We start from the raw sequence: 27,862 nt of genomic DNA, 5'->3' as shown, positions 1-27,862 counted from the left end.
ATATTTCCAGGGAAAAAAAGATAGAATAAAAAAGTCTTCTTTTTCATCAGGTTTGTGGTTGCATTGTAAATTATAGGGGTTAACCCTGATGAGAGAAAGATTGCCCCCTTTGCAGGTGTGTAATTACAAAACTTATTTCTTTGTGAGTCATACCTACTGATGAAAGATGAATTGACAGGGCAGTTTAGAAAGCGAAAGTGATTCTGCTGACATTAATTTCAACTTTCGTTTCATTGTCTTTTCTAGGATTATTGTTTGCCTAATGTTATCATTAATCTCAGAGGATTATTTCAGTAAGACAAAACATCTGCAGATCAATGTTTTGCAGAGTTGCTGGTAACTAACCAAAGAAATACATACAGTAGGAGATAAAGAGTTGCTATTCTTTCTAATCCTCATGGGCAGTAGGATTTACATAATTAACATGATAATAAGTGTTTGTAGAATTGACTTGCCTAGCTTAGCTTGTCTCCCGCCTTATGACGTAGACAATCAGATCTGGACTATTATTGGCCGATGACATATCACATGAGTTTATCATGATTGGTGGGACTGTGCTCCTCACTGTTGTCACATGAATTATTCATGAAGTAGTAAGTGGGAAGGGCCTCAATCATGCAAATGAGCTTCATTCTGATTGGCTGGCTGCCCAGCCTTGCCGACTGTGTTGTAAACATTCCTGTAGAGGGGTGACTCACAGAACGTGACCATGTGCAGCCGAGCGAGACAGCATGTATTATATGGAGACTGGATGAGGGGAATACAAAAACACAACCACCTCAGCTTCCCTGCTTCAGAATGGATCAGTCTGTTTACCTAGGCAGTGCCCTTGATGACTGTGTTTTGACTGCACACACCATTGTAGTAATCAGGCAGATAGAAAAGAAAAAAAAAATCTGGTTGAGTGAATCATAGTAGTATAGTAGTAACCTGTCATTATCAGCTCTGCAGCATTTAACAAGCTGCCTCCTGACAGTCTGTGGATATTATTATTATTGACCTGTACTCAGCTGATCTATGGGTTCCATTCATTCATTGTGCCAGGATTTACAAACTGAAGGCTCTGAACTGTATGAACCAAGGTATAAGCATTGTGAAAAATTTTTCTCATGCAAGCTACATTTGTAAACTGAAGCTAGATATAAAAACTTGTATCGAAAACTCATTCACATCAAGTACCGGTATCTGTTTGACTTTGATGCCGCCTCGTGAGAGAGTCTGTTGGCATGTTCTGGGAGATAAATATCCTGGTGTCGACTTTCAAGGAGCTAAACATATTTCGTAAAACTAAGGACAGAGACAAGAGTTGTATCCTGTGCAAGGAACTAAAATATTCACTTGGTAAGTGGTTGAAAACAAAGAAATTTATGAAAGTAATGAGGATGTTGAAACTTTCATCCAGACAGGCAAGACAAAAGTTGCATTTGAGCTGTTTAAAATGGAAACACCTGAAGATGTGCCTTTATTGTTCTGCAGTGTTTGAGGTATAAAATGTAGCTTGAGGTACAGGACTCCCAGGCCAGACTGACCTGATCTGTAAAGTCTGGATGGCTCAGCCCCAGGTACCTAAATATATTTCCGAGTGGAATCTGGTATTCAAGCAAGTGCCGTCTTATAAAAAACAATTTAGGGCCTGTAACGAAAAAATAAATACAGACAATTTTGTACTTTCAGGAGTGTTTTTGTTTGTCTGATTTTCAGTTTTCATTATGATCTGCATGTGTAATCAATCAGTGAGGTTCATTAGATATGGTAGTTAAGTACCCAGATTTGGATGTTTACAATAAACAAAGATGGGTACATGCAATACCTGATCAATAAACTTAAGGTCAAATTTGGGATACGTGCCAACCTCTTAGTCGTTGTCTAGGTACATATGGTCTTTATAGTACCTATTGTCATAACCTCTCTTTCAACTGATGTAATGCTAAATATATTGATGTGGTAATTATTGTTGCCCTTGTTGTGTTTTTCTCATAACGCCTTAGTGCATTCACAACTATTCTAAGAATTATTAGTGACCTCCGTTTTCTTGACTGCTCTAAGGAGTAGATAGAAGCGTGGCAAGCTGGCTGGGTTAGGGCACTGGACGTCAGGTTAATCACTCCATTTCTCTGTAGTGTGTATGCTTGTAATTTCTAAGATTATGGCTTAGAGTTCGAGCAGGGACAAAAGATTTTAAGTGAACAAATTTTAGTGCTAACAGGCAAGCTAGTATTGATTTTCAAATTTTACCTGGAAAAATTGAATATTGCTTGCTCCTTTGTCCCTGAATAAAAAAATGTTTATATATGCTTTCGATAGAATATGATTGTGAAAGATGGAAAGTACAAGTTGACTTTTCCAAAAAAGTCTGAAATTTGTAAGGGTCAGTTGGCTTTTTTTTAATGTCTTGCCTGTACCGGTATTTTTTGTGTACATGTAAAAGTGGAGACAGCAACATTTTTTTTCCATCAGCCCAGATTATTCACATGTTATTGAAGGGGGGGGGGGGTGGTATGTGTGCGAAAATGATTGTAGTGAATTTAGAATTAAGATATTGAGGTCACATCCTTTAGCCAATAATCGCTAGAATAATTGCCAACAAGTTGATTTTGTTCACATGAGACCAAATTGTTCAGAAAAAGAAAACATAAAAACACAAAATATATCCTAACTTTACAATAAGTATTATTTGGTTAGGTCATATAATGTTAGAAATAAATACTTTTGATTGAGTGAAGATAACAGTCAGTGAATATTTTATTCGGGTGTATACATTCAGAAGTTTCTTATTTTCACTTTCAATTTATGGGTAATTAGTATGTAGACTATAAGGTCTCTATCTATTCTTAGACCATCAACAACAAGTGATAACTCTTGAATGAGTGATAAATATACCAACGTGTCTCAACTTGTACAATAAGTTGTAAAAATATACTTGACCATAATAACCAGCTTCACTTCTTACCAGCTGTATAGTGTGAGGCCCTTTTTTTTTAGTTTTGAAACCTCCTGAAAGAAAAACAAACGACACAGAAGCTAGATAGATCACAGGGCAATACCCTCATATCAAAACAAGTTTTTGATGTGTTGAAGACAAAGCTTGATTAGATAATCTTATCAAATGTGGATGGGTAGCATTGAAATAAAGGCAAACCTGGTGAATAGAAACATAATTTCTATTTTTAGATTGAAGGTCATTATCCTTGCTCCAGTGTAGCCTCAATCATACTAAAAAGAAAGTGAAGGAGAATTGAGAACAAGAATTGTTGATTGTGTTTCTTACACATCAATCAAGTCATTTGGTGAGTAAATCACTGGCCTTTCTAACCCTGTCCTACATTTACATGTAATTATGAGATCAATATTAACATGTATTGTGCTGTTTGTGTTAAATTGCTAACTGATTACCGGTAGCAAACCAGCGTGTCATTGACACAAACCATATTTGGAAATCTGAGTAGAAAAAATGTTTTAATGTAGGCCTCTCTGATTCTAACTCCAGTAAACAGCATGATATATACTCATGAACCTAGAAATTCCCAGGGTAGCGAGTCTGGGTTATTCAGAGTGCGATCAGTTCCTATTTGGATTCTCCCAATCAGCTACTTTTAGATTTGATATAAAATTGGCTAAAGCTTATGGTTCTTGATGCATTGCTCTCGTGTCAGACATACGGTCAAGTCATTGGTTTCATTCCATTAGTGTGACCTCTTGACCATGATATTAACACTACGCTTCAGTAGACTTCGACTAACGAATCATTGGGAATTGTATTGATATACTGAAGAGTGGGGAGGGTTCCTCATATCTTTGTCATTTTCAAGCACTTTGGGGAAAAGTCCAAAATCATTCATAATTCACAAGTGTACAAGATCTTGTGTTATCCCTACATGTATTAGATCATATATGTCTTCATGTTCTCGAAAATAAATACATGTCATGTATAGTTTGAGATGGAAAAGTGCATTTCCACGGCTAGAATAGGTTTGTGAACTAAATATAAAGAGTTTGAATGTAAGTCTACATGTACATTGCTGTTTGCTATGTTTTAAGGGAAGTGCCACTTTTTTTTCAGGGCATCCACAGATGGAACAAAGAAAAATGGGGTTCTCATTATTTTTGTTTTCCACGTGGCTTTTGCAGCTAATATTGAACCAATTTGATTACATGTAGGCCTTAATACTGCAGTGTAGAATGGCCGCTATCCCAATCAATTTTTGATGACAATTGTGGTCCCTTTAACCAGGCCAGCATGCAACCTTTAGAGTAGGTGTAAATGCTCTCTCCTTGGGGAAATACCCATAATAACCAGTCCAACAGCAGTTTGATTACCTCATTTGACTGGTATATTGTGTGTCATGGACTAAGCACTCCCAGTAGACAAATTTTGTCTGAATTAGGAAAAAATGTATATAAAGATACGCTTCAAATGGAAAAACTACTTAAGTCATTTTCTGTGTGGTATCATTTTTTTATTAGAATATAGGCCTATGCATTTACACCATATTTTTGTCAGTTTCTATGATTCTATTTTTAGATTACAAATGTTTCATACTTCAAATAGCTGTAAAGTAAAGAGCTGCACATGGGCCATCAGAAGCTTTTTTTAATTATTACATGTACTGGTTGCACCGTTTTAGTACTTTTTACTGTAGAATAGCAAGGTAGACTTGAGGTTTCCATCATGGTCCTTGGCTAGACCATCTCATTCACAATTCCCTGGATACAAAATATCTCCATGACTAGACCAAGGAGTCTAGACAGAGTAGCAGGTAAAGCCTGAGGCTAAGGGAAGATTTAGCTAAATCATTGATAAACAGAATACAGCAAGTAGACCTCTCCATGACCTTTCTTTTCCTGCCAGGGAAGTTGTTGGAGGGGTATAACCTTGTCCTCACCTCAGGTCAACCTTAATCCAAGGGATTAATTAGGGGGCACTTACTACTGAGGATATTGTTTGGATAAACTGGGGAGTACAAATCATGCATGGTGTTGGATACAGCATGGAGTATCTACCATACAGGATCAGGGACCTACCAAAGCAAGATGTAGGCCTATCAGCCCTTGTTCTCAGGTGTAGGGCTGGTTGCAATAATGATACATGTACATCACGTAGCAATGATGTTCAATCTGTCAATCATATATCTTTCTAAATGGAAACTAATGGAACTTCTTTATGCAGAATGGGCAACACATTATTGTATATTGTTCGAGATGCAGGGGTCAATATTTCTTCTTCTTTGTGATAAAAACATAAAAAGGTATGTTGTGGATTTGACAATTTGAGAGAGAGATTATTTGTTTAGTTTTAGGTGAAGTAGTTTCTCTTTTTTGTGTTTTTTTTCTTCTTTCTCTTAAGTTATAGCATGGATTGCAGTAGGATCCATCCGTCATAAAAAGGGTTATTGTGGTCGTAACCTAAAGGAAAGATTTACAGAATGACATTGATGGATCTCTTTTATTTTACAAGTGATGAGACATTGCCAATGCTTTAACCTGGAAAGGATTTATCACTTTTTTGAGGAAATGTGAGGTGAAATTTACAGAACAATTAATTTGTCAGAAAAGTTCATCATTGCCACCCTTAGGGCTCATTTATACTTTTGATGATGTGATTTTGCACAAAGACCACTTTGTCTGCTTTCTTTGGCTCCTGAAATTGTGGGTGTTCCAAGGTCTGGGGACTATCTGGCTGCTAATATTGGTGTAGTTAGTAATTAAACGCCTTTTGTTGACATTCTAAAACCACACACCAAGCAACCTTCCAATACAAATGATACATTTAAAAATAGATCTTTAGATCTAAACTGACAAAGATTTCAACAGAGAGGCTGCGGCATTGGTGGTTGGTTGGGTTGTTCGTCAAACGAAGGGGAGGGGGGGAAATACCCGGGGGGGGGGTGGCACTCAAATTAAATTTTGATGGGGATGTGCCTCACGAAACTCTGAAATGGGGGTCTAAGGAAATGACTACAATGGCAAAGTACAGGTTCCTGCAAACTATAAAATATATACTGCGCGGTGTGAAAAACGGTCTACGGAACAGGATCGCGGCACTGTAGGTGTACGGTGCATGATAGTGCCATAGAGCTATAATAGCTCTATGATAGCGCTGTGCATGCACTAGCCATGCATGGAGCAGCTATACTAGTTACCGGTATATGGAGGGAGTTGCGAAGCCATGCGTGCATCTCTTGCATGTGGTGCTCGTGCTTGACAATTTTTGCATGGGCTAGGGAACTGAGATGTCTCGTAACGGGGTTTTGGGAGCGGGGCTGGGCGGCATCTGAACTGAACTTTTGTCAATCGGAGTATCTAGAGAACTGAAAATTAGCGAAAGTCCCTGTACCACCAATATATGTGTGTGCCCCCCCCCCCCCGGGGGGGGGGGTATACTTGTAGAACCTACATTTTCATAAGTTAGGGGAGGAATGATTTGAAGCATGTGTTTGACTGTTCGGGGGGGGGGGGTTAGGTGTTTCTTTCTTGCTTTCTTTGTCCCATTAATCCTAGCCCATAACAAAAACCTTTTTTATTGTCTAGATCAGAGTCATATTGTCTGTCTTTGGCATAATTGATTCACCCAGTGCTTCAGTTCAGGTGAAACCACAATAAACTATTTGGCAAGTTTTCTGTTGAACTATTGTTGATCTGTGGTGTTTATTTTTGTTCACATCTTAATAAAGAAGTCATTAATATTGTGGTTTGTATTGATTATCCCTTCTGTCATTTTGATGACATATGAGTGTCATATAAAGAACTTTGATAGACTCTGATATGAGAATTAACCTCAAAGTTTGTTCCTTTGTCACCATCCTCTGAAATATAGATTGTTTCATTTTATTTCTTTGTGCAATCCTAACAAATAAAGTAATTATTCTCAATGATAAAGAGATTTATTGTTTTGTAAGTCTTTGTATTATTTTTATAAATTGTTTTCTCTGTAAAGTATTAAACATTCATTCTACACCTGTAGAGAACTTCTGTACTCTAATATGAACAACAGGAAAATGTGCTAATTGATTTTTGAACTCCTGTGGCATTGTAACCTGTTTATAACCTCATTTACTTCCTGACAAGGACAGGTAATTTATCCCTTTAGACATATCAAGATCTCCCCTCCCAAATTCTTTTCTGTTCATTGTCTGGAAAAGGGGACTAAATATCATTTAATGATCAAGTGAGTCTTCAAAAGCATGGCCTTTTTTTTAGGTTCATATGAACTTCAAACTTGTAGGAAATATGATTTGCCACGGTGTTAGGCCGATGTGTAGCTTGCACCACACTGTGTTTTTGTACTATTAAGTACCCTCTAACCCCCCCCCTCCAAAAAAAAGAAAAAGAAAATCAATTATCTGCTTGAGGGATGTCAGGAAGTTGATTCTTGTTCATTTTCCTGTCATTAGTGTCATATTTTTAAGTACATGTACAATGTTTTTAATTTGCGAATATCCATTAACTTATTGATCCGTTGAATTCTGATCAGCTCAATTTGGGAGAATGGAGATAAGCTTATTTTGCTCTGAACCTTTTCATGACTTGTTTTTCACCTCTCTCTTTCAACGGATTTGTTTTTCATCATGAAAGCAGACAGGCTAAAGATTGGAGGGATCTACTTCCTTGTGAGCTTGCAACTCCGAGGTTAGATGTCGATCTGTGTAAAAACTGTTTTTGTGGGTTGCTTGTGGACTCCAGTCTCGTTTGTCTGACCGCAAGAAGTTCCAGACAAAGAGAAAACTGGGATTGAGTCTTCTTTAGTTACTCCTTCCTTTCTTTACCCTGGATGCTTTAAAAGGACCCTGGTTTCACAGCTGTGTTATGATGTTTTTCAATTGTAACACCAACCTTGTTTGTTTGGGGTTTTGTGAGGGTGTGTGTGTTTGTGTCATACAACTTTTTTAAGTTCTGCCCAACTTTTCTTTTTTATCGCTCCTAAAAAAGAAGCCATTGAAAATTAAAATAGGCCCTTCAGATTACCAACTGAAATTTAAAAAAAAAAATGTCTCAATGAGCCACAATACATGTACTCGCTTTAATTTAAAAGCCATTGATTTCACAATCAAATTAATCTCAATTTGTATTCGTTGAAACAGGACAAGTTGAACTTATTGCTCATACTTTAGTGTTACCCTGGGAAGTTTTCACCCAGCTGTCAGGTCAAGTTGTTGACAGGGAAACCCCACTGATGCCCCCTACTGCTCCTGGGGTGTTATTGTCTGTCACTGAAAAACACCATAAAAAAAAAACATTCAAAATACATAATACTACAGAGTGTGAGGAGCGTGAGGTGTTCAAAATTTTGACCAGACGAGACACTGACCCTCTTTCTTGCTTCACCTGTCTATCTTTGGAGATTTGGCAATGTGACAGTGAGTTGCACTTGTCATCTTGATTTGAGTCTTCCAGCAAGGAGGGATGCTGTAAAGAGCAGAGGATGAAAAGTGTGTGATGCTGATAGTCAAAACCAAATGTTAACTTTCATCTAAGGGTTGATTGCTATTTTTTTCTGTGGATGAATACACTGATTTGTGGTTTTGCATTTTTTCTATCTAGAAACAGTATCATTGGCTTATATGTACTTTTTTTGGTATCTCTGTTGTTTCAGAAACAATATATAGGTCATACATGTATGTCATAATGAGACAAAATAATTATGAACATTTTAAGCACGTAATGATAGACAATACTTGGAATCTCCAGAATTAACTTGATGATAAAATGCCCTACATATCTTATTTGTTTCAATATTTTCACATTGACATTAGCAATAGATGATACATCAAATCAATTTGATATTGGAGGTGCAATATCGGAATTGCTAGTTCTTTCCCACAGTCCATCTGAAACTGTTTACACTTCAAGTTGCTAATAATATTTTGACATCATGATGATTGTGAAATTGAAATGCTTTCAAACATAGGTAGAAGGTATGATCATTGTGATTGGTATGTTGAGTAGAGCAACAGATCAGGGAGCTTCATGAATCAATAACGACATGTTTTGCATTGCCAATTGGATGTTGTATTACCTCCACCAATTGTAATATGATATGAGGAGACGTATAATGACATCTTAATTACCCTTGGGTACTGATGCCAAAGTTTTCACGCCCTTTGGTATAAGAATTGTGGCAATCAACAAAAGGCATTGAGTTTCATAATGGTAATAATCTCTGTCATATTGAAGTCAGAGGGTCGTTTTCATTAAAATAACTAACTTTTTTTATTTCTTTTGTGAGAAAATGTTTGAAAATGTTAGTCATTGAATTGGAGTCATCTCTTTCATGCAACACATAGGACCTACATATTTAAAAATGATGTATTCTGTCATATTCCTGGTTTCACATCTACAGTTATATATCATCTTCAGCTGTCAAGTGATAATAGGCTGTCAGAGGGTTGGAAAGGTTGATGGCACTCATAATGTGTAAATTAACACCATTCTTATCGCTTCAACAAGCTGTTTTATCATCAGCTGAGATACACTGACATAACCTTTTCACCTGATCTGTAATACAGTATGATCAATGCAAGAAAACATGCAATTTTCTTCTATTAGATAGTAATTCGTGATTGATGCTGTTTTATTGTCAGAAGAAGATTAGAAAAGGGACATACAACTTTTTGACCTAACTAAGGAGATATAAATTAATTTTATAAATTTTCTAGTTAATTTGGGAGTTGGGTACTGATGAGGATCATAACAAATTATCTGTCATGTCAGTTTCAGACTTTACTGTTGAGCATTTTGTTTTGGCTACATGTATTTAATTATTAAACCAATACTGCACTCTTGCAAATTTCGTATTGGATATATCAACAATTTTCAGCAGTGTACTTCCAATATCTCGGCCTACATATAGAATCCATGAGTATATTTGTGTAGCATATTGTTCTTTATAGTTATATGCAAGAGATGCAAAATAAATGTAACATCAAGAATCCAGGCTTCTGGTAAGGCTGATAAAGTGGAGATCCACCTGATCAATCTTCTGCGCACTCCCTTTCCAAACTTCTAAACTTTGTTTCTGAACTGCAAAAGATTTTTGGCATGGCTCCAACCGGGTTGGGTTCAAGGAGGGAAGCAAGTAAACTTGGGAAGTAGGTGCCAGGGATGGATGGACAATCCAGTTGCTTTTCAATCACTAGGCAATTTATGTTTTCATGACATAAACTGGGCATTGGAGGAACACAACCATATATTTAGGACTCATCTGTTGACAGTTTCTGGTTTCTTTAAAGGAGCAAGGAGAAGATACAGTTTAAAAGTCTATTGTTAATTTGTTATGGTTGTGTTTAGAGGGATATGCTTATCCCTGCATTACGTTTGTAAATTAAGTAAAGGCAGGTTTTTAGTGATACCTTTTCCTACTCTAAGCCCCCCAAAGAGTAAAGAACATCCTGAGATACTACATGAGAGTAGAATTTCCATGTATGTAAGTTCAGTGTAAAAATAGAAATTATAAAAACACCCTTTGTGGCTTTATTATGTAAATAAATTATTCTGGTGAGTTCATTGTTGGAAACACACCATATCCTTTAAGTTCATGATCTGGTAGTCACACTCTCAGAACAATGATGGCTCGTGCCCAACATGGACAAGTCCAGACATGAATTCCAAGGCTGGGCCAGAAAGAAAATAATAGTGATGGAGTATACCATTTACGTCATAGGTAGGAGGTGCAGATTGGTAACATTAATGTAGAGTTTACTGGAATGAACAATATGGAGCCATGAAGAGCTGTAAATCGGCCATGTGTGTTGAGCTGAGGGAGGAAAATAGAGGATTATGTAACACTTACCTTCTATTGTGTCAGATTATGTCATTTCGATTTGGATGTGCACATGCAAAGATCTAATAACACTGAAGTGATATTGCTTTATGATATTTGATCCCAATGGCTCATCCCATCTTGTGATTGCGATGACATCTTATGATGAATTTGTTTTGAAGGTTTAAACAATTTCATTTTCTCTGGTGTACCAGTAGTATCTATCCCCTGTGTTGTAGAAGAGAGAGACCAAAGTACAGGGAGTGACCTCAGTTCTTTAATAGTGGGCTTGGAAGAGAACATGCAAACATAGCCTGTTTGTTTACCAATCTCAGCACCTCTAGGATATGAAGGATTGCAAACAATAACTTAGTTTTAAATGATAGAAGTGAACTCATTCAGTGTTAACATATGATTTATTTTTTTTCTTGTGTGTTATCTTCTGCAGAGATCTGTTGCTGTATTATGAGTGAACTTGAAATCCATGTGAGCACCCCACTGCGTGGTATCAACAGCGTGGAGGTGTCTGTGTGTAGTATAGGTAGCAGTGGTGATAGGTCGTCCAGGAAACTGATCGTTGATGTATGTAACGGCCCTGGGGCGCCTTCTGCCCGCTTCATTCAGCCGGGTAACATGCAGATGGACCAAGCGAGTATGAAAATGAAACTAGCATCGGAAGACGAGAGTGGTGTTGATGAGGTAATTGATGAGGAGCTGGATGTTTTCTCAGAGAACATGACTTCGGACATATCTGCCTCCAGACCAGAGACTCCAGTAACAATGGGAACCTCTCCGCCCATCCCTATTCCACTCCTCAGTCCAATAGGAACAGGAAGCTTTATAGGGACCCCGACCCGTAGTAGCTCCTTCGGGTATTTATTCCGCTTTTCCTCACCTCCGGAAGAAACTTCCCCGCTCTCATCAGGATATGGGTCAGCACCGCGTTTCTTCCAAAGTACCTCAACCCAGACTCCGCCCCTCTCACCAGTCTTGCTGGAGACATCAATCAGCTTACGATTGTTTGATTCAAGTGATCAGGACTTGACGCCATCACCTCAGGAACTAATGAGGATCAGAAGACAAGGTAAGATTTCATCACCCATTAATCATCTGCATTTCGTAAGGTGATTTGATTTATTAATTATAAATTCTAAAAACATGTCAATAATCACCAAAAAAAATATTTTATGAAAATTCAAAGGATGTTTTCAACTCTATTTTTGCCCAAGCTGTTCAGGATTTCAAAACTTTACACCTTAGTGCCACTGACCAGGCCTGTTGCTGAATAGGAATGATTGATGTGTGTTTTACATTGAACCCATACAGTGCATAATCATAACCACTTAAGAGGATATTACCATTAGTTGTAAGGTCAAGATATATGACCTACTTCTGGTCTTCACAATTACTGGTACGTCAAACGTGTTTTAGAACCATTGCATCTTCTGAAATACAGTATATATATATATATACATATATATATACTGTATATAAGTCAAAATTATGGGGTTTTTCTTCTTTCTTTTTATAGCTTTTATCATACCAGTAAATTTTTTTCTAGTTACACTTCTCCTTTCTGTCCCTTCATGAAATGACTTCTTCAGGAAATGGTTTTGTATATGGTAGGGGTTTAAACAAATGTATGAGTAATGTATGTTTACATATGTTTATGGTATGAGTTTAAACGATTTGAGGGAGCGAGTGGGCTCAGTTGGTAAATTGTCTGCCTGTCAAACCAAAGGTCATGGGTTCAAGTCCACCCCGGACAGATGACCGTAGCCCTAGTTGTGTGTAAACATGTCCCTCCCCTGTTCCATATTCCATAAATGCAGGCTATGTTAAAGTGGAAAACACTCCGTCCCTCGGATAGGATGTTAAATGGAGGCCCCTTGTAGAGGAGAGTCATCACCTTTGTACATGAAGAACCCATTTCACTATTCATGAGTAGGGGGATACCCTGGTATAGTGGTCCACCTGCATCCCACCCCACCCCCATATCAGGAGAGACCTATGGGTACAGTGATTCGGTTCACTTTTCTCCTCCCAGGCACAGGTGATCACAAACAAATAATAATAAAGATAACAATAATGTATCACTTAGTATTCATCTTCTGATGACTTTCAATTGATTTTCCATCATAGTTTACCTGCGAGTTTGTCATTTTATTGTTTCATCGCAAAAATGAAAGGGGAAAAAAAACAGTTTAGAATATAAAGATGAGATTAAGAATAGAGATTGTTTCTCAAAGGCTAAATTTTGAGTGGATGAATTTAAACCTTGATACCAGGGATGGATGGATGGATTTCAGCTTTATTGCCTCTGATTTGAAGTAATGTTATCATGCAAATCGCTCCTATGGCTAATCATGGACCTACTACAACATGGGCTTATCAAATTGAATTTGAAAAGTGCAATGGATTTTCATCGGTCCTCATGGGATGCTTCTATGCCTGCCTTCAGATGAATAATTTATTACAAGAGACTGATTACATCTCCAGCTTATAGAAATGAACTCTTGTTGGGAAGAGATGATTAGTCCCTTATTCTCTTCACACCCCCACACAAACAAACATCTAGAGCTTTTTAAAGACATGTAGGGCCTACTTGTATGAAACAAAAAGCATGAACACCCCTCCCCACATCTATTGTATAATTAAAGTATTTGTTTCTATATCTTCTTGTACAAATGTCAATGCACTTTGGAGATATTGTTCACTGCAACAGTCTTACATTAAATAGTATAAGAACTTGATAGCTCTGATGAGTGAGACTTTTGCAAGCCTTTTATCAACATTTGTTAACTGTTAGGGTCATTTTAGAGTGACAGTATTAATTTGATCAATACAGGTTTTCTACATTGCTCTCTTGCCATCCAAAAATGCAAAAAGGGTCTTATTTGTTACTATGGAAAATGCATACTATAGCTATCAGCCACTCTGCAATGGATAACCATAATGAAATGATACAGATTATTTCCAAAGTTAGGTATTTTTATTCAAGTTTCTTTCAAAGATTGTTGGAGAGGTTTACTTTTTGAAAAGGTCAGGGTTATAGAAACTATTACACAGAAAACTGTAAAGAGTAATACTGTATATTAAGCAAGCTACTGTACCTCATCTACTCCAAAGGTTGATTATATTTGGCCCTTATCCAAAAGGGATTATTTTCATAAATTATTGTGCCTCTTTGCAATCTGTTTGTTTCATATGCCTTAATATTGAGTGCAGCTCAGTATGAATTTCTAAACTATGTATGTGACTGATGAAGGAATGATGTGGCCATGTTTGGTTGGGTCTGACACATTGCCAAGAAATGTGATTATGGCTAAATAGTCACTGCATCATATGTAAACTTCGTGCACGCCGGCCCAAGACAGATTTCATTCATAAAAGAAATGTGAGTGAGTACTGTGGGTTCAAGGGTGGGTATGAAAGTGGAATTTTAGTGATTAAAACTTGTGCAGCATCTGACAATCTAGAATTAATGTGAGGCTGTGAGCATTGTAATAGAAATGTGTTCAATTAAATAATTGTTCACTTGTTTACAACTCCCACGCAAGTTTTATTCAGATGCTACCTTTACACGGTCATGGAATTCAGTATACGTGCACTGACTTGACCGGGTGTGTACACGTGTACCCAAAACGGGCCTAATTTGAATGGGGATCACTTATCAGTTACCAACAATTATTTTTTATTTAGTTTTATAGGGAAAGATTAAGTTTATAAAGAGGAACAAGCTTATTTGCATCTAATCAGTTAATCAGTTGCATGCCAAAAAGGAAAATGTATATTTCCTCTATTATTAATTACTAAAAATCTATGCGACACTTTTCGGAAATGGGCATATTACATCATTTTTATGTATGCCTAAACAAACAAGTCACTGTTGAATACACACTCGGGTTTAGGGAATTTAGTTCATTAACAGTTTATAGAATACATTAGTCATGAGTAAGAAATTAATTGTTGAAATATGCAGGTAAGCTATGACAGTTATCTTTGGAATGCATCAGTCAGAAGGAAAAAAAATCAATTTTCTACCTGCATAATATGTTAGTGATTTGCTTTGAGTTTTAAAAACAGAAACTTGAATGTTTGAGAACTCTTTACTAATCATGGTATGGGGTAACGCCTTTACGAGCAATGCGAAGAGGGGACTCCCATCGCCAGCAAAGTCCTTTGAAATGCGGAGATAGAACATAATGAGCTTTATGACAAACTAAGTAATCAATAGCACTGTGAAGTTGGGACTCCCTTGTTGAGGATAGGTGGGTATTGTTTACTATTGATCAATACAGTACTAGCTCCACAGCTTTTGATAGCCAAATATGTTTTGTCATACATTTTGTATTCAGAAGTACTACATGTAGTACAAGAAGTATTATCAATTATTAATGAACATGGTCTTCAAGAGATGATTACTCCAGCAAATAATTCAATTGACTTCATGATCATGAGCTCAGTGCCTGAGGTGAAAAGCACCTTCCTTTTAAAGAAATTTATAAACAAAACTCTTTCATCAAGGTTACATGTATTTGTTTGAATTGATCATCAGAGCGATACTGGTGTTAGTTATACAGGTAGGCTTACACACAATGTGTAGGCCTGTAGAGTTATGTATTTGCATTAAGTTTAATTGCTTGATCAGACAGTAGTGCCATTCTAATATCCTCTTCACAGTCTAAAGGCCTAAACTTTTTGCAAACTGGCTTCCATCAAAACAAAGCAAACTGTATACAAAAGTAATTTCATATGAATCTGATAGGTCTATGCATGCCTCCTGCAGACGCAAGCAATACGTTACACAGAAGTACTTGAACAGCATGTGACCGCAGAAATAACAATTTTTGATCCTGTATTTGGCAACATAAGCTATGTCAAGTATCTGGACATGTTCATATGATTAGCCACGTGTTGGGATGTGAGAGGTGGAATATAAATAGATCTGTAGCCTGATACAAATGATAGCCTTTCTGGTACATCTGACAGAAGAGAGTCTAAAACCTGAAGGTCAATCGGGATTCCCAGGGCCCTCAATGCTCAGATGTTGTGCAATATCAACAGTAAATAGGTTACATCAGCATTGTAAAATAACCAAATTAGGAAATATAGATGGTGGTAGAGAGATAACCAGGTGGTGTGCATTTATAAACACTCAACTTTGATGTTTTTTTGTAATTGAATCTGTGAAAAGTGTGTTGTTTCAGGACTATGTACATAAACATAAGCGAGTCTGGTTGTATGTTATTCAACTTGATCTTTGAAATGTAAGGTCTGAAGGTTTAATTCTTAACATCACCAGAAATATCAATGATATTCTTACTTTGGAACTTTTACTTCACTAAGACCAACTCATCAATTGCATCATCTTAACCCAATTATAGACCTTGTAATTTTTGTGCGAGAGGGGGGGGGGGGGGGGTGATTGGTGGGGAATGATACCTCAACTGAGACCTACATGTAGATAGAAATGTCCATGGTTGTCAAGACATGTTGAATTAGCGATGAAAATATTTAATGAACATCGAAGAAGCTTGAAAATAAAATAAACCTGTTATTAAATCTATAGTGAAACATCAGTTCTTTAGAGGTGGAAAGAAATTCCTAAATGATTTTGAAGGAGCATTAATAATAAACAGTAGTAACCCCCACCCACTCCCTTGATTTTAGCATGACAGTAATATTGACTCTGATTCCCGTCCCTATCATTTGCTCAATGTGAAATAACAGTACATCAATGATGTTTGAAGCGGGAAATTCAAAGAGAAATATGAAGGATGGAAGGAATGAAGAGGAGAGATGGAAAGTTGAAAAGAGAGGAGGGGATGTTTTTGTCCTCTTAAAGCAGGTCACAGTTGACTGGTAGTTTGGTAGAAGCTAGCACCCCTGGCCTTCCTCTGAGCTGGAAAGGCTGGGGTACTGGAACCACGCCCAATCTACCTCTCTACATCATTGTATGCTAATGAGTCAGCCAGCCAAAGCATGATAACTAACCAATCATCCAGTCACAAACATACACAACAACCGTATTCTCTTTGCATTGTCTACTACTGTACACACTGGTCCTGATAGTCTGTGTGAATATACCCCAAAGAGAAGAAAAGTTTTTTTTTTAATGATTGATTAAAGCTGAGATATACATGTCGAAACATGTTTATTACTAGAAAATAAAAATTGTCTTTCCACCTGTTCCACTCGTCTTCCCTATAAGCATGGTAAACCTCGGGTTTACTTTATGATTGAAAAAAAGAAATACATACATATGGATGGTACGAAGACTAGACCATTGTTATTGATTGACAGGAGAGTACGCAACACATGTAAACACATAGGGAATATGTACAGAGCCTACTGGAAAGTATTGGCCAATGGGAAGAGAGGAACAAACAACAAGTGAGAAGGAAAATAGAAGGTTGATTACATGTAGATTGATTTGCTTTGTTTAGAGGCAAAAGGTGTAATAGATGGTAGAGTCTTCAGGTTGATTAGCATGATAATGCTAGGATCAATGTTTTTGTTCGTCAATCATATTGGTCATTGTAACTCTTTCTTTTATTTCTCTCTCTTTCTTTCAGTCTCTCTCTCTCTGTCCCTCCTAATTTAGTTCACAATATTTGAACAATTATTGCATAGCCTTTGTGCAAGAAAATCAGGGCAGGTTTGGACAGGCATCAGATTCTATTCTTCATTTGCATACTGCATATGTATACCCAGGGAATTCTCCCTGGTATACCATACGTTTTAGTGGGATTTATAGAGTTGCATCATAGGGATTCCCCTGGTCCCTGGGTAATGACATAAGACCCAAGGTCTTCTTTGTTATGACTGCAGGACCAAAACAATACTAGAAGACCTACACATGGTGAGTCACCTCAGTTGGACTTGGAACAGTGGCTGTGAAAAGAACAGTGATCTCTCGGATAGCGACCCACATGATCACATCTTCAGTGACTTTGATTACTTGTAATAAAACCCTGACCACAACTTCCTTTTATGAGAAATGAAGTCCAGATGAGATGTTTCAGTAGACTTCATGTGGATTCATAACCAGACAGGATTGTTGAACTTTATCGTGGCTCAAAGGCTTGAAGATAATTTGGACAAGGAAGGGGGACCCAGTGGTGGTGATGCCACTGGATCCAAGTCATCATAACCAAACAATGGGCACAGAGTTGCAAGGTGCACAAGCCAAGTTTATTAGCTTCCTTGTAATAGGGCTATTTCTGTTCCAGTGATTAGTCATCGTTAGTCGAAAGGGTGTGGGGGTGTGAACAATAGGCAAACAGTTGAGTGGGCAGTGAAAAACTGTTGGCTAGAGCATAGAATAGTCAGTTTACTATACAAGAGTACTTGGATAAGGTAATAGTTCTTTTGATGTGCTGCACTATGAAGTTAAGACCACCTATTTGTGCCTGTATATCAGTGGATGGTCGATCAGATATGGCATCGCCAGGAAGTATGTATCTTCTGCTGACATTGAGATATAGTATTGATGGGTCAGTGTGCGCTTGCATTATGTTCATACACTTTAGTAGAAGTGCATTGATTTATTTGTAATGTGTAAATAGAGAAAAGATGAGAATTGGTTGTTTCATACTCAACTCTTTACATCATCAAAATTGCTGGTAAAGGGACCAACTGTTTAAGAGAACTATAATACTGGATTGATACATATAATTTGTGTATATTCCTTGATCATATGTTTGTATTTGAATTGTATCTTTCAGAATCTAGAAGAACACGGTTCTTCTCTGAGGGAAGCGTTGAGCCAGAGTCAGTCCCTCCTAATGAGCCAGCAGGAGACAATTCTTTTGCCGAACCCCTACCAGACCTCATAACTATCCGTCGGAGTAGAGCCAATTCTGCTCCAGCGAGACCCGTTGCCCCCGAGATCGCTACTGGACGAGAACTGAGACGGATTGGAGATGAATTTGTGGCATTGTTTGAAGGCCAAAGAGTAAGTTTATTTTCATTATATAGATTTGGTATAAATCCCAGATGAATATCAGATAGTTGAACAATGATCATCAATTGCAGTATTGGTAACCACAAATCGATAATGAAGATGGGGGAAGGTATTATGCTTTTCACACTGTATTTCCTTAACCCCATACTATCCTTAACCCCGGACCATCCTTAACCCCATACTATCTTCTTTTCGATTATAATCCTGATCCTTTGTAAAGTTGCATTAGGGTAATTTGTACTGTATTATAGTAACCTTTCCAGATTAACTGTCCGACACTTATATGACACGCATGTGTTGATAGTGTCGTTAATTTTTTTATCAATCAATCAATCACACTGTCTTTCTTTCCCCATACTATTTGCTTAGCCAGGGTTAACGCCTTAACCCCGGACTATCACACAGCTCATGAATATTGATGATTTTACCATACAGAGCGCGATTAACGTGCAATTTTGACTTCTGTGATTGGCTAATGCTTAGCCCCACTTTTCCTTAGCCCTGTTTCGTTTCACACTGCATCTCTTATATGCTTTTCACACTGCACTTTTTCCCCTTAACCCCAGGAAATTGGTGGGGCTAAGGGGGGGTCTTAGCCCCACCAATTTCTCGGGGTTAAAGGGGAATCCAACCCAAATAAAAACTTGTTTTTATAAGGAAAAGAAAAATCAGACAAGTTGATAGGTGAAAGTTTGAACAATATTGGACAAACAAATAGAAAGTTATGAATTTTAAAAAGTTGTAAATATTGGTAATCACTATACCCATGGAGACTTCAAATCGGCCGCATATGGGATGTCATAGTGATGTAAGGCAAGGACTTCTCTTCCATGTACTCCAATACATATTATGGCTAAAATGTCATTTTTTCCCAAAAGTTTTATTTCAAATTATATTTTTCTTTCATGAGGACATAAAACGATATACTACCTGGGTTATATTTAGATTACTGCCCCAGGGGAATGGGTACTTAGGAGAAAACCACAAATCCCTGATAATAAAGTACATGGCCTATGGGAAAGTTGTCCTTGCCCCTTGTCATAATTTACTTACTCAGTTGCCAATTTGAAATCTACATAATATTAGTGATCTCAATTTTAAAGCAGCTATAACTTTCTTATTGCTCGTCCGATTTCTTTCAAACTTTCACCATTCTGTTTAATTTATTTTTCTCCTTCCCAACACAACATTTTATGGCCAAGGCTGGATTCCCCTTTAAGCTTAGCCCACTTCGTTTTCACACTACGTTTCAGCAAAGTGGGCTAGCACGGTAAATAGTACGGTACTATCTGGCCCTGCAAAAAAGCAGGGTTAGCCGGCTTATTGTGGTGCTAGCACCACAATTGCGGTGCGAAGAGTGTGAAACGAAACAGGGCTAAGGAAAAGTGGGGCTAAGCATTAGCCAATCACAGAAGTCGAAATTGCACGTTAATCGCGCTCTGTATGGTAAAATCATCAACATTAATGAACTGTGTGATTGCCCGAGGTTAAGGCATTAACCCTGGCTAAGCAAATAGTATGGGGTTAAGAAACACAGTGTGAATCGAAAAAAAGATAGTATGGGGTTAAGTATAGTCCGGAGTTAAGGATAGTATGGGGTTAAGGAAATGCAGTGTGAAAAGCATATTAGCACCGTAATTGTGGTGCTAGCACCACAATAGGCCGGCTAACCCTGCTTTTTTGCAGGGCCAGATAGTACCGTACTATTTACCGTGCTAGCCCACTTTGCTATTGGTGGGGCTAAGGCCCCCCCTTAGCCCCACCAATTTCCCGGGGTTAAGGGAAAAAAGTGCAGTGTGAAAAGCATATATATGTACTTAACTGTAACTGATCATCATCATGCTGTATGGTTTTACAATTAATAAGCAGATCGTTTATCCACTTGTTCTTTTCATGAAACTGAAATGTATTGAATTTTATCATGTGCACTGTAAAAGATAAAAAAGAACAAAGCACATAATTGTCTGATAGTTTATTGTGAATGATACTTGAACATTACATGTATTTTCGGTATATCTTTCCTGTCTTTGTAACACTTCTGAGTAAATACAAACATATTACATTGAGAGAAGAACAAACAAAAGATAAATCACTGTTTATTCTTTGTATCATGCAAATCCAAACCTGTATCAATTGTCAATCAAACAGTATATGAATCCATAGTACATGTCAGAAAGGTCAGATTCTAGAAAGAAACGGATGTAATTATGTTCATAGCACTTTTTCATGGATCAATCATCCTCAACTTGATTTATACCGTTAGTTTTATTTTAATTACACCTGGGGTTCTATTGTGTACATAAAGCAAACAAATTTATTCAAATTTCAAAATATATTCCAGTGTATCTTATACATGTAGTTTATGTTTGTTATCAGTTAGTTTCTAGGGGGTTATAGTGAAATGAAACACAACAAAAACTTTAAAAATATCATTTCAAGGAGAAAGAGACAGTTATGTTCTATGTATAGCACTTATATGTACCTGTTAAAAAAAAGAGATAAAACTGCAAACAAAGAATTCACGCTTAAATTGATCTGGCACAAATCATGTTATGAAACCAAAAGATTTGTTCCTACTCAAACTTGTTTTGGTCCGTTGAATATATTGTATTTGATTCTATTGTGTAAGATTGACTGCCCTTGCCCATGAAATGAAAAGGCAATTTGAATAGACTGCAATGATAATGTGTTAAATGATGGTTGAAGGGTGGTAACAAGGTTGTTTAATTGAAAACCTGGGTTCTGTTTATTATCAAGGCTTTGTCTGTTTCTATGGTAATCATGTAATTCTTTTGGAGTATTGATCAAAACCAGGTTAATCTGCAATGAGAAATCTGATTGATTCTGGTAAATCTAAAATCATTGAAACTTATCAATCATTTGAATTTATATGTTTCACACTTATTGAAATATATTACCATGATATAGCCTGAGGGTGTCATTTAGATCTGTGGAATGAACAGTAATGTTACCAAAGGATAACCTCTGTCAAAAGATACATTGAAATTCACTTTAATTTTTTTCCTTTTCTTTTCTCTTTTAGAGTCTCAAAAGAAATGACCCACATCGAAGATCATTCATACGACGTCTTTTTGAAAGCTGGTCGTCCAAATCGCCCATTTCAGAATCATCCCCTGCCCGTACCTCAGTCATCAGGGATGGAAGTTCGGTTTAAACCAAAGTGCCAGACTTTTTTTCATTTGTTGAAGAGACAGAAAATGGAAAGAAAAGGAGAAAATCAAGGAGGGGAGATTAAAACATACTCAGCATTTGTGCCATTTTGATCTTGAGGGAAAAGCCCCAACTTTGCCCCTTCTCCTTTTTTTGTTCGACACAAGAAAACCGTCATTCCTGTGGGTCAGTGTGTGCGAGGCAATGCCGTCTTGAAGTGTGATTGTGAACTCGCTCATTTGATTTCGTCAAACTTTTTTTATCGCGAAAACAACTGCCGAGTCACGCTGTGAAAAATATATTTGCAATTGATGTATCAGGACTTTTGACAAAGAACAGAGTTGGAGGTTCCTCTTGTTTTTGTTTATGTTTTTTTCTTGACTCAATGTCGCAAATTTTTGTAGAACTAACCCTATCATGGAGAAGTATGTATCAGAGCTGAGATGGATAAAACATTTAAACTGTGATGTGGATAGAGATTTATCTCATGGCTAGAAGAAGACTGTGCCTGGTCAGTGTGGTTGCTATGGGATAGAGCCATTATTTATGGATTCCAAAAAGAGAACAATACAAAGGAAGCATTGAATAATTGCTACTACATGTATACATTTAAGTACCTTTTTCATCAAAACTTTGCACACTTGAAGTGGCAAGTATACATGTAGATGCATGGACTGAATTAGAATAATGTATCAGTTTATTTGAGGGAAAGAAAGAATCAGATAGGGCATGACGTATTACCAAGAGAGAAAAATGAACCAATGAAGTTTTTAAGTCTTCCATTATTTATTGAACCCGATGAAGAGAAGAGTGTTAAACTGAAAGCAGATTTTATTACCATTATTGCCAAGTGTTATCAGGTTTGACGGGACCTAACATTCATGATCAGATGATTGTTTGATACATTAGAAGAAAAGAGTCACCTCACATAGAATTTCTTAGACACAAGTTCTTTGACTCCTTAATAGCAAAGTTTTGATTAAATATTTGCAACAGTTTTATTTAATGTTATTCATCACACAACTCTTAGCTATTCCTGTGCAGAGAACGTATGACAATACTTTACTTGAAGTAGGATATTATAGGTAGCTTATCTATTCCAATGTTGATATATTTAAAAAAAATCAACTTCAGAATTATTGATATCAAATGACGATATAGAATAGACTATTATTTTTGCTGAATAACAGTCAATAATATGTTTTATTCTTAAATTTTGAGATTAATTGTTTGCATACTCTACTTCATAATGAAATCCATCCATTTTGGTAGATTGTAGTTCTGAAATGAATGACCATTTGGTTTCAGTAAATTCCTTAAAAACTTTTTTTAATCCAAATCTCTTTATTTTATTTGTTACAAGTAAATGCTGCTCTGCATTTTGTTTTATTTCAATTATGATATCAGTGACTTTTTGACAATAATACTGAAGGTTACTTTCATTTTTAACAGATACTTGCCATAAAGGATACTTAATTCCAATTTTGCAATAAATAAGCTTGAATGTGTGAAATACATGTTAATGTTAGATACTGCACAGATAAGTACATCTTTCCATTATATCTGGGTTGCCGTTTTGAGGCAATGGTCCTCAGTTCACTAATACTCACTAATTTTTTTGAAATCTTTAGAGAGTTTGTCTCAACATTTTGTGCAAATGCCATGATATCTTGCAATTTTGATTGAGGAGAAAGAAGATGGTGCTAAAAGTGTGTGTTCTCGTGTTTCGAGGAGAAATAAAATGTTTGTAAGGTTGCCATAGTAACTGTATACGAAAAGGATTGTTTCCCTTAGACCAGCATAGTTAATTTCCTGTATTCTTTTTTTCTGCCATCAAATATAAATTACATTCCATTGAAAATCAGTTAAACTGATGGTGCTGCTTAATTACACATACTTAATCATATAGGCCTAGACATTACTATGAGAGTCTTCAAGGGGGAATGTAGAAATTAAATATAGGATTTTTTATATCATAATACCCTTATAGCATGCTGTTCCCTGATATTATGTAGCTAATCTGGCAATTCCATTTTTTAATTTCTAAATGGTTACTGCACTTGAAATCTGTATGATTTCTTGTATGGATTGAAGACTAGAATAATGATTTATGTCTAGATTGGAGTACTTACTACTATTACCTTGATGGACGATTCAATTTTTGTAGACTAAAGTGCCCCCCCCCCCTTCCCCTAATTAACATTTTTTTCTGTCAATTTTTGTAGACTAAAGTGCCCCCCCCCCCCTTCCCGTAATTAACATTTTTTTCTGTCAATTTTTTAGACTAAAGTGCCCCCCCCCTTCCCGTAATTAACTTTTTTTTCTGTCTTAATACTTCACCCATAGATCATTTATATCGTTGTGTACTTTTCGTGCCTCACAGAAAGCTTTCTGAGCAACCAAAAATATATGTCCGGTGCAAGAAGCAAGATGAATCATACTGAAGTAAAGCGCATGTTAAACGATAAACCAAAGTGTTTTGTTTTGTTTTTCCTTCAATTATTGTTGAAGAACCAAAGTATAGCAGTTGAAGGCAAAAAGTGTTTTGTTTGGATTTCTCTTTCTTTTTTCTACAAAGTTTTAAGACATATTTGAGGTTTTTTTTAATTATTTTTTCAAGTGTCCTTTGGGATTCTTTTATGTTCCGAATAATGCTGCCTTGGTTTTCTCTTTTTTAAAGAAAAATGGAAAATAATCTGCAAAAATCTTGGTTTACAATCATTTTTCAATTTTTCTCATCAATACTTTGAGATGAATGTATCTAAATGATGATGTTGTCATATACTTTTAACTTGATTTGTCTCATACACTTTACGCTAAAATGTAATAGGTATTCTTTTGGTATCCATACATAATGAAAACAAAGGAAACTCAATGGTTGATACATAATTGCATTTGTTGTTTAATATATCAATGGAAAAGAAAATATTTAACAGAGAAATTTTCTTTATTTTGAAATATAATTAAACTATTTTAAAGAAATTGAGCAACAGAAAAAATAATACAAATTGAAAGGTGTATATAAATTATATTGTGTCAGAACCTCAAAGGTTCGGATGAATGGATGGGTTTCTTTTATTTTCTTGAGATAAAAGTCTATTTCAGTTGAAATTCAATTAAGTTGAATGAAAGGAAAATCATTATTTTCATGCATATACTGACCAGTGGATATGTTTAAGGAAATGTTTTTACAATGAGGGAACAGGTTACATCAATCGAGTTATCAATCTCAATTTTGTTAGTAGTGGCTCTCATTTTCAGTGTGGTCATTGGAAACAAGATCTTGTATGAGACTTTTAAATTTACAAGATAAAAAAAATGAATTCTGGCTGTGAAACTGGAGTATAGTTCCAGCTTTAGTCCTTGGTACTATCTATTTTCTACAATTTAATTTATTTCCAGAACGCTAGTACTAGTGTATTTAACACAAAATCATTCAGAAAAAAATTAAGCAAGTACTAGTGATTTATCCTTGAATTTTCTTCTTAAAGAAAGATCATCACCTTTTGCCATATTGTAAGGTACCTGAAATGTAGGCCATGGTTGATTGGTTCTGTGTGAAAAAAATTATAGATAACATTGTATTCATCACAACAAAGCTATCTCCTTACTTTGTACCTCTTGGTTGTGGAATACATTGGTATTTAGAAGAAGGAAGGAGCAATCTATGTAATGGAGTACCGTTAACTGCAACATTCTTTTGATGCTAACCAGGTGTTCAGGGACAGTCACTACTCTCATAATGATTTTGTAGGTTTTTTTTCGAATTTTCTAAATCCATATACATGTATAAATTTGATTTGTGGGACTAATGGAACAAGGCCTAAAGATCAGAATATTTGGGGATTGTTATTGCTCTTCTTATCCATGCATTATACATGTAAAAGCTATGATATACCATATTTTGCTGCAAATATTTATCTTTACAAGATGACAATTCCACTTCTGTCTATGTCACTCTTTGGTGTTGTGAGGAAAATGCTGTAAATCACTTATTCAGAGTATTATGAAAATGTCATCCATTTTACATTGTGACAGATGCTGCAGTATTTGCAACTTCACATAAAAAAAACTTTTTGAATAATTTTATACTTGCTTGATGAAATCAAACACACATATTATCAATTTCCAATTCTGTTTATGATCTGCACAGAGCCTGCAGAAGTTATTTTGCTACCGTACAATAATTCACACATTTTTATTACTGAACACTTTCCCATTGTATGCTGCAATGTGTGTTAGTCATATGTGTACAATCATTATAAATTTTGAAAATCTGCAAATGAAGTACAATTTCAAATTCAGATATTTTCATTTATTTTTATTTTTGCACCATTGTCTTTCTTGCTATAACTTAGAATGGAGTTGCTTCATATATGTTATTTTCAATTTTATTTCTTCCCTTAGTTGTAAATGTCTGTTATGTTTATTTCTATAATCATTTGTCCTACACTAGTATTTATAAAGTATACTTTTGGTCCCATAATAGAAGTATGGAATAATAATAATTTATGTAAGTGGAACATGTTAAGAAACTACATTGACACTGTAAATAATATAGCATAAAATGTTTTCTTCTGATGTTAATTCTGAAAGGGGGCATTAATGTGCAGACACCTGTATGAGATGGCTTTCAGGGATAGCTCTTATGTTTCTTATTCAAATGCAAGATGTGCTTGTTTGGATATAAAGTATTTAAACTTTAAGACGAAAACTCTAACAGGTGGATGATTTTGAGTCGTAAATGGTGCAAGGACTTACCTTAGTGTAAGACACAATTGACTAAAGTGCAATGTTATTTATTAGGGGGTCACACCCACTAGATTGTAAGGATCAGGATCAGATAGGTGCCCCAGTATTACATCATCATAGTGTATTATCAAGGTATGTTGCTTTAGATAATTCCTAATGTCATTCGTAGTGTAACTTTCTCTTTTCTTCGTAAAAGTGACGCAGGTTGAATGAAACGAAACCTTATAATATGCTTTAGTAAAAACAATGGATTATCTTATTCTGACAGGATACTTGGTGGTATTCACTATTTGATTTATTACTCGGAGAAGAATGTTTGTAGATATTAAAATATGCTTACGTGTTACGTCTTTGTAAATAATGAAATAAATACTGAAAAATTTTGAGGAAAAAATACAAAAATGAAGCTTTTGTGAAAATGACACGAAATAATAAAAATCATCAAATTTAAAACTATATTTAATGGTCTTCAGTTTGTTCTATTTTTATCATTATAAAGAAGTGTAAGTTAGTAGTTCATTATTGAATGACTGAATGATATGAAATGATATATGAATGGATGATGTGTGAATTGATTTTCATTCTTTTTTTACATTAAAGACCCGGTGCACCCCAACAGTTAGTAGATATTGAAATAAAACAAATAAACCTATTAGTGAAGACTTCAGCAAAGACAGATCTAAAGATATGGCATTGAAAATCCGCTTATTTTCAACAAACATTTATATTCACATCCGGGTAGTATGCAAATGAGGAGTCCATGATGTCACACATTCAACGACATCTTTTATCTTATGAAATATCAAATATTGAAAATTAAAAACAAAATTTTATGACAAACTAGCTCTACCAAATTATAGTGATGATGATTGTATATGTCCATAAGAGATTCAAACGTAGTTATGTCCTTATTGCGAGAGCGGTGAAATATTTGATATTTAAGATTGTCTTTTTAAAAATAAGCTTGTGACATAATTATACTCCCATGTGACATGTTACATAAAGAAGGGTTATTGTGGGTGAAGTGTTGAGTGATTGATTGATTTTTAGGATATTTCAAAGGAATATTTCATGCTGAAATTATATGAATTTAATTTCATGACAAAAATTAAAGGGGAAGTATACCTCAACAAAAAGTTGATTCGAATAAAAAGACAAGAATAACTTAAAATGTCATCAAAATCAGATATAGAATAAAACCAACAAAAATATGG

At 35.9% G+C, this 27,862-nt stretch overlaps 1 protein-coding gene across 1 annotated transcript; it reads left to right on the top strand.

Annotated features, from left to right (window-relative positions):
- Positions 1–790: 790 nt before the first annotated feature.
- LOC129265098 (uncharacterized) lies at positions 791–27,106 on the top strand. Its single transcript, XM_064101744.1, has 4 exons — positions 791–1,341; positions 11,205–11,840; positions 18,487–18,716; positions 21,769–27,106. The coding sequence occupies exons 1-4, from the start codon at positions 1,227–1,229 to the stop codon at positions 21,898–21,900; spliced, it is 1,113 nt and encodes a 370-aa protein (XP_063957814.1). The 5' UTR covers positions 791–1,226; the 3' UTR covers positions 21,901–27,106.
- The last annotated feature ends 756 nt before the right edge of the window (positions 27,107–27,862 follow it).

Source organism: Lytechinus pictus, chromosome 7, assembly GCF_037042905.1.
Source record: "Lytechinus pictus isolate F3 Inbred chromosome 7, Lp3.0, whole genome shotgun sequence".
Lineage (NCBI taxonomy): Eukaryota > Metazoa > Echinodermata > Echinoidea > Temnopleuroida > Toxopneustidae > Lytechinus > Lytechinus pictus.
Note: the sequence above shows the minus strand (reverse complement) of the source record. Positions and strands in the feature narration are given on the sequence as shown.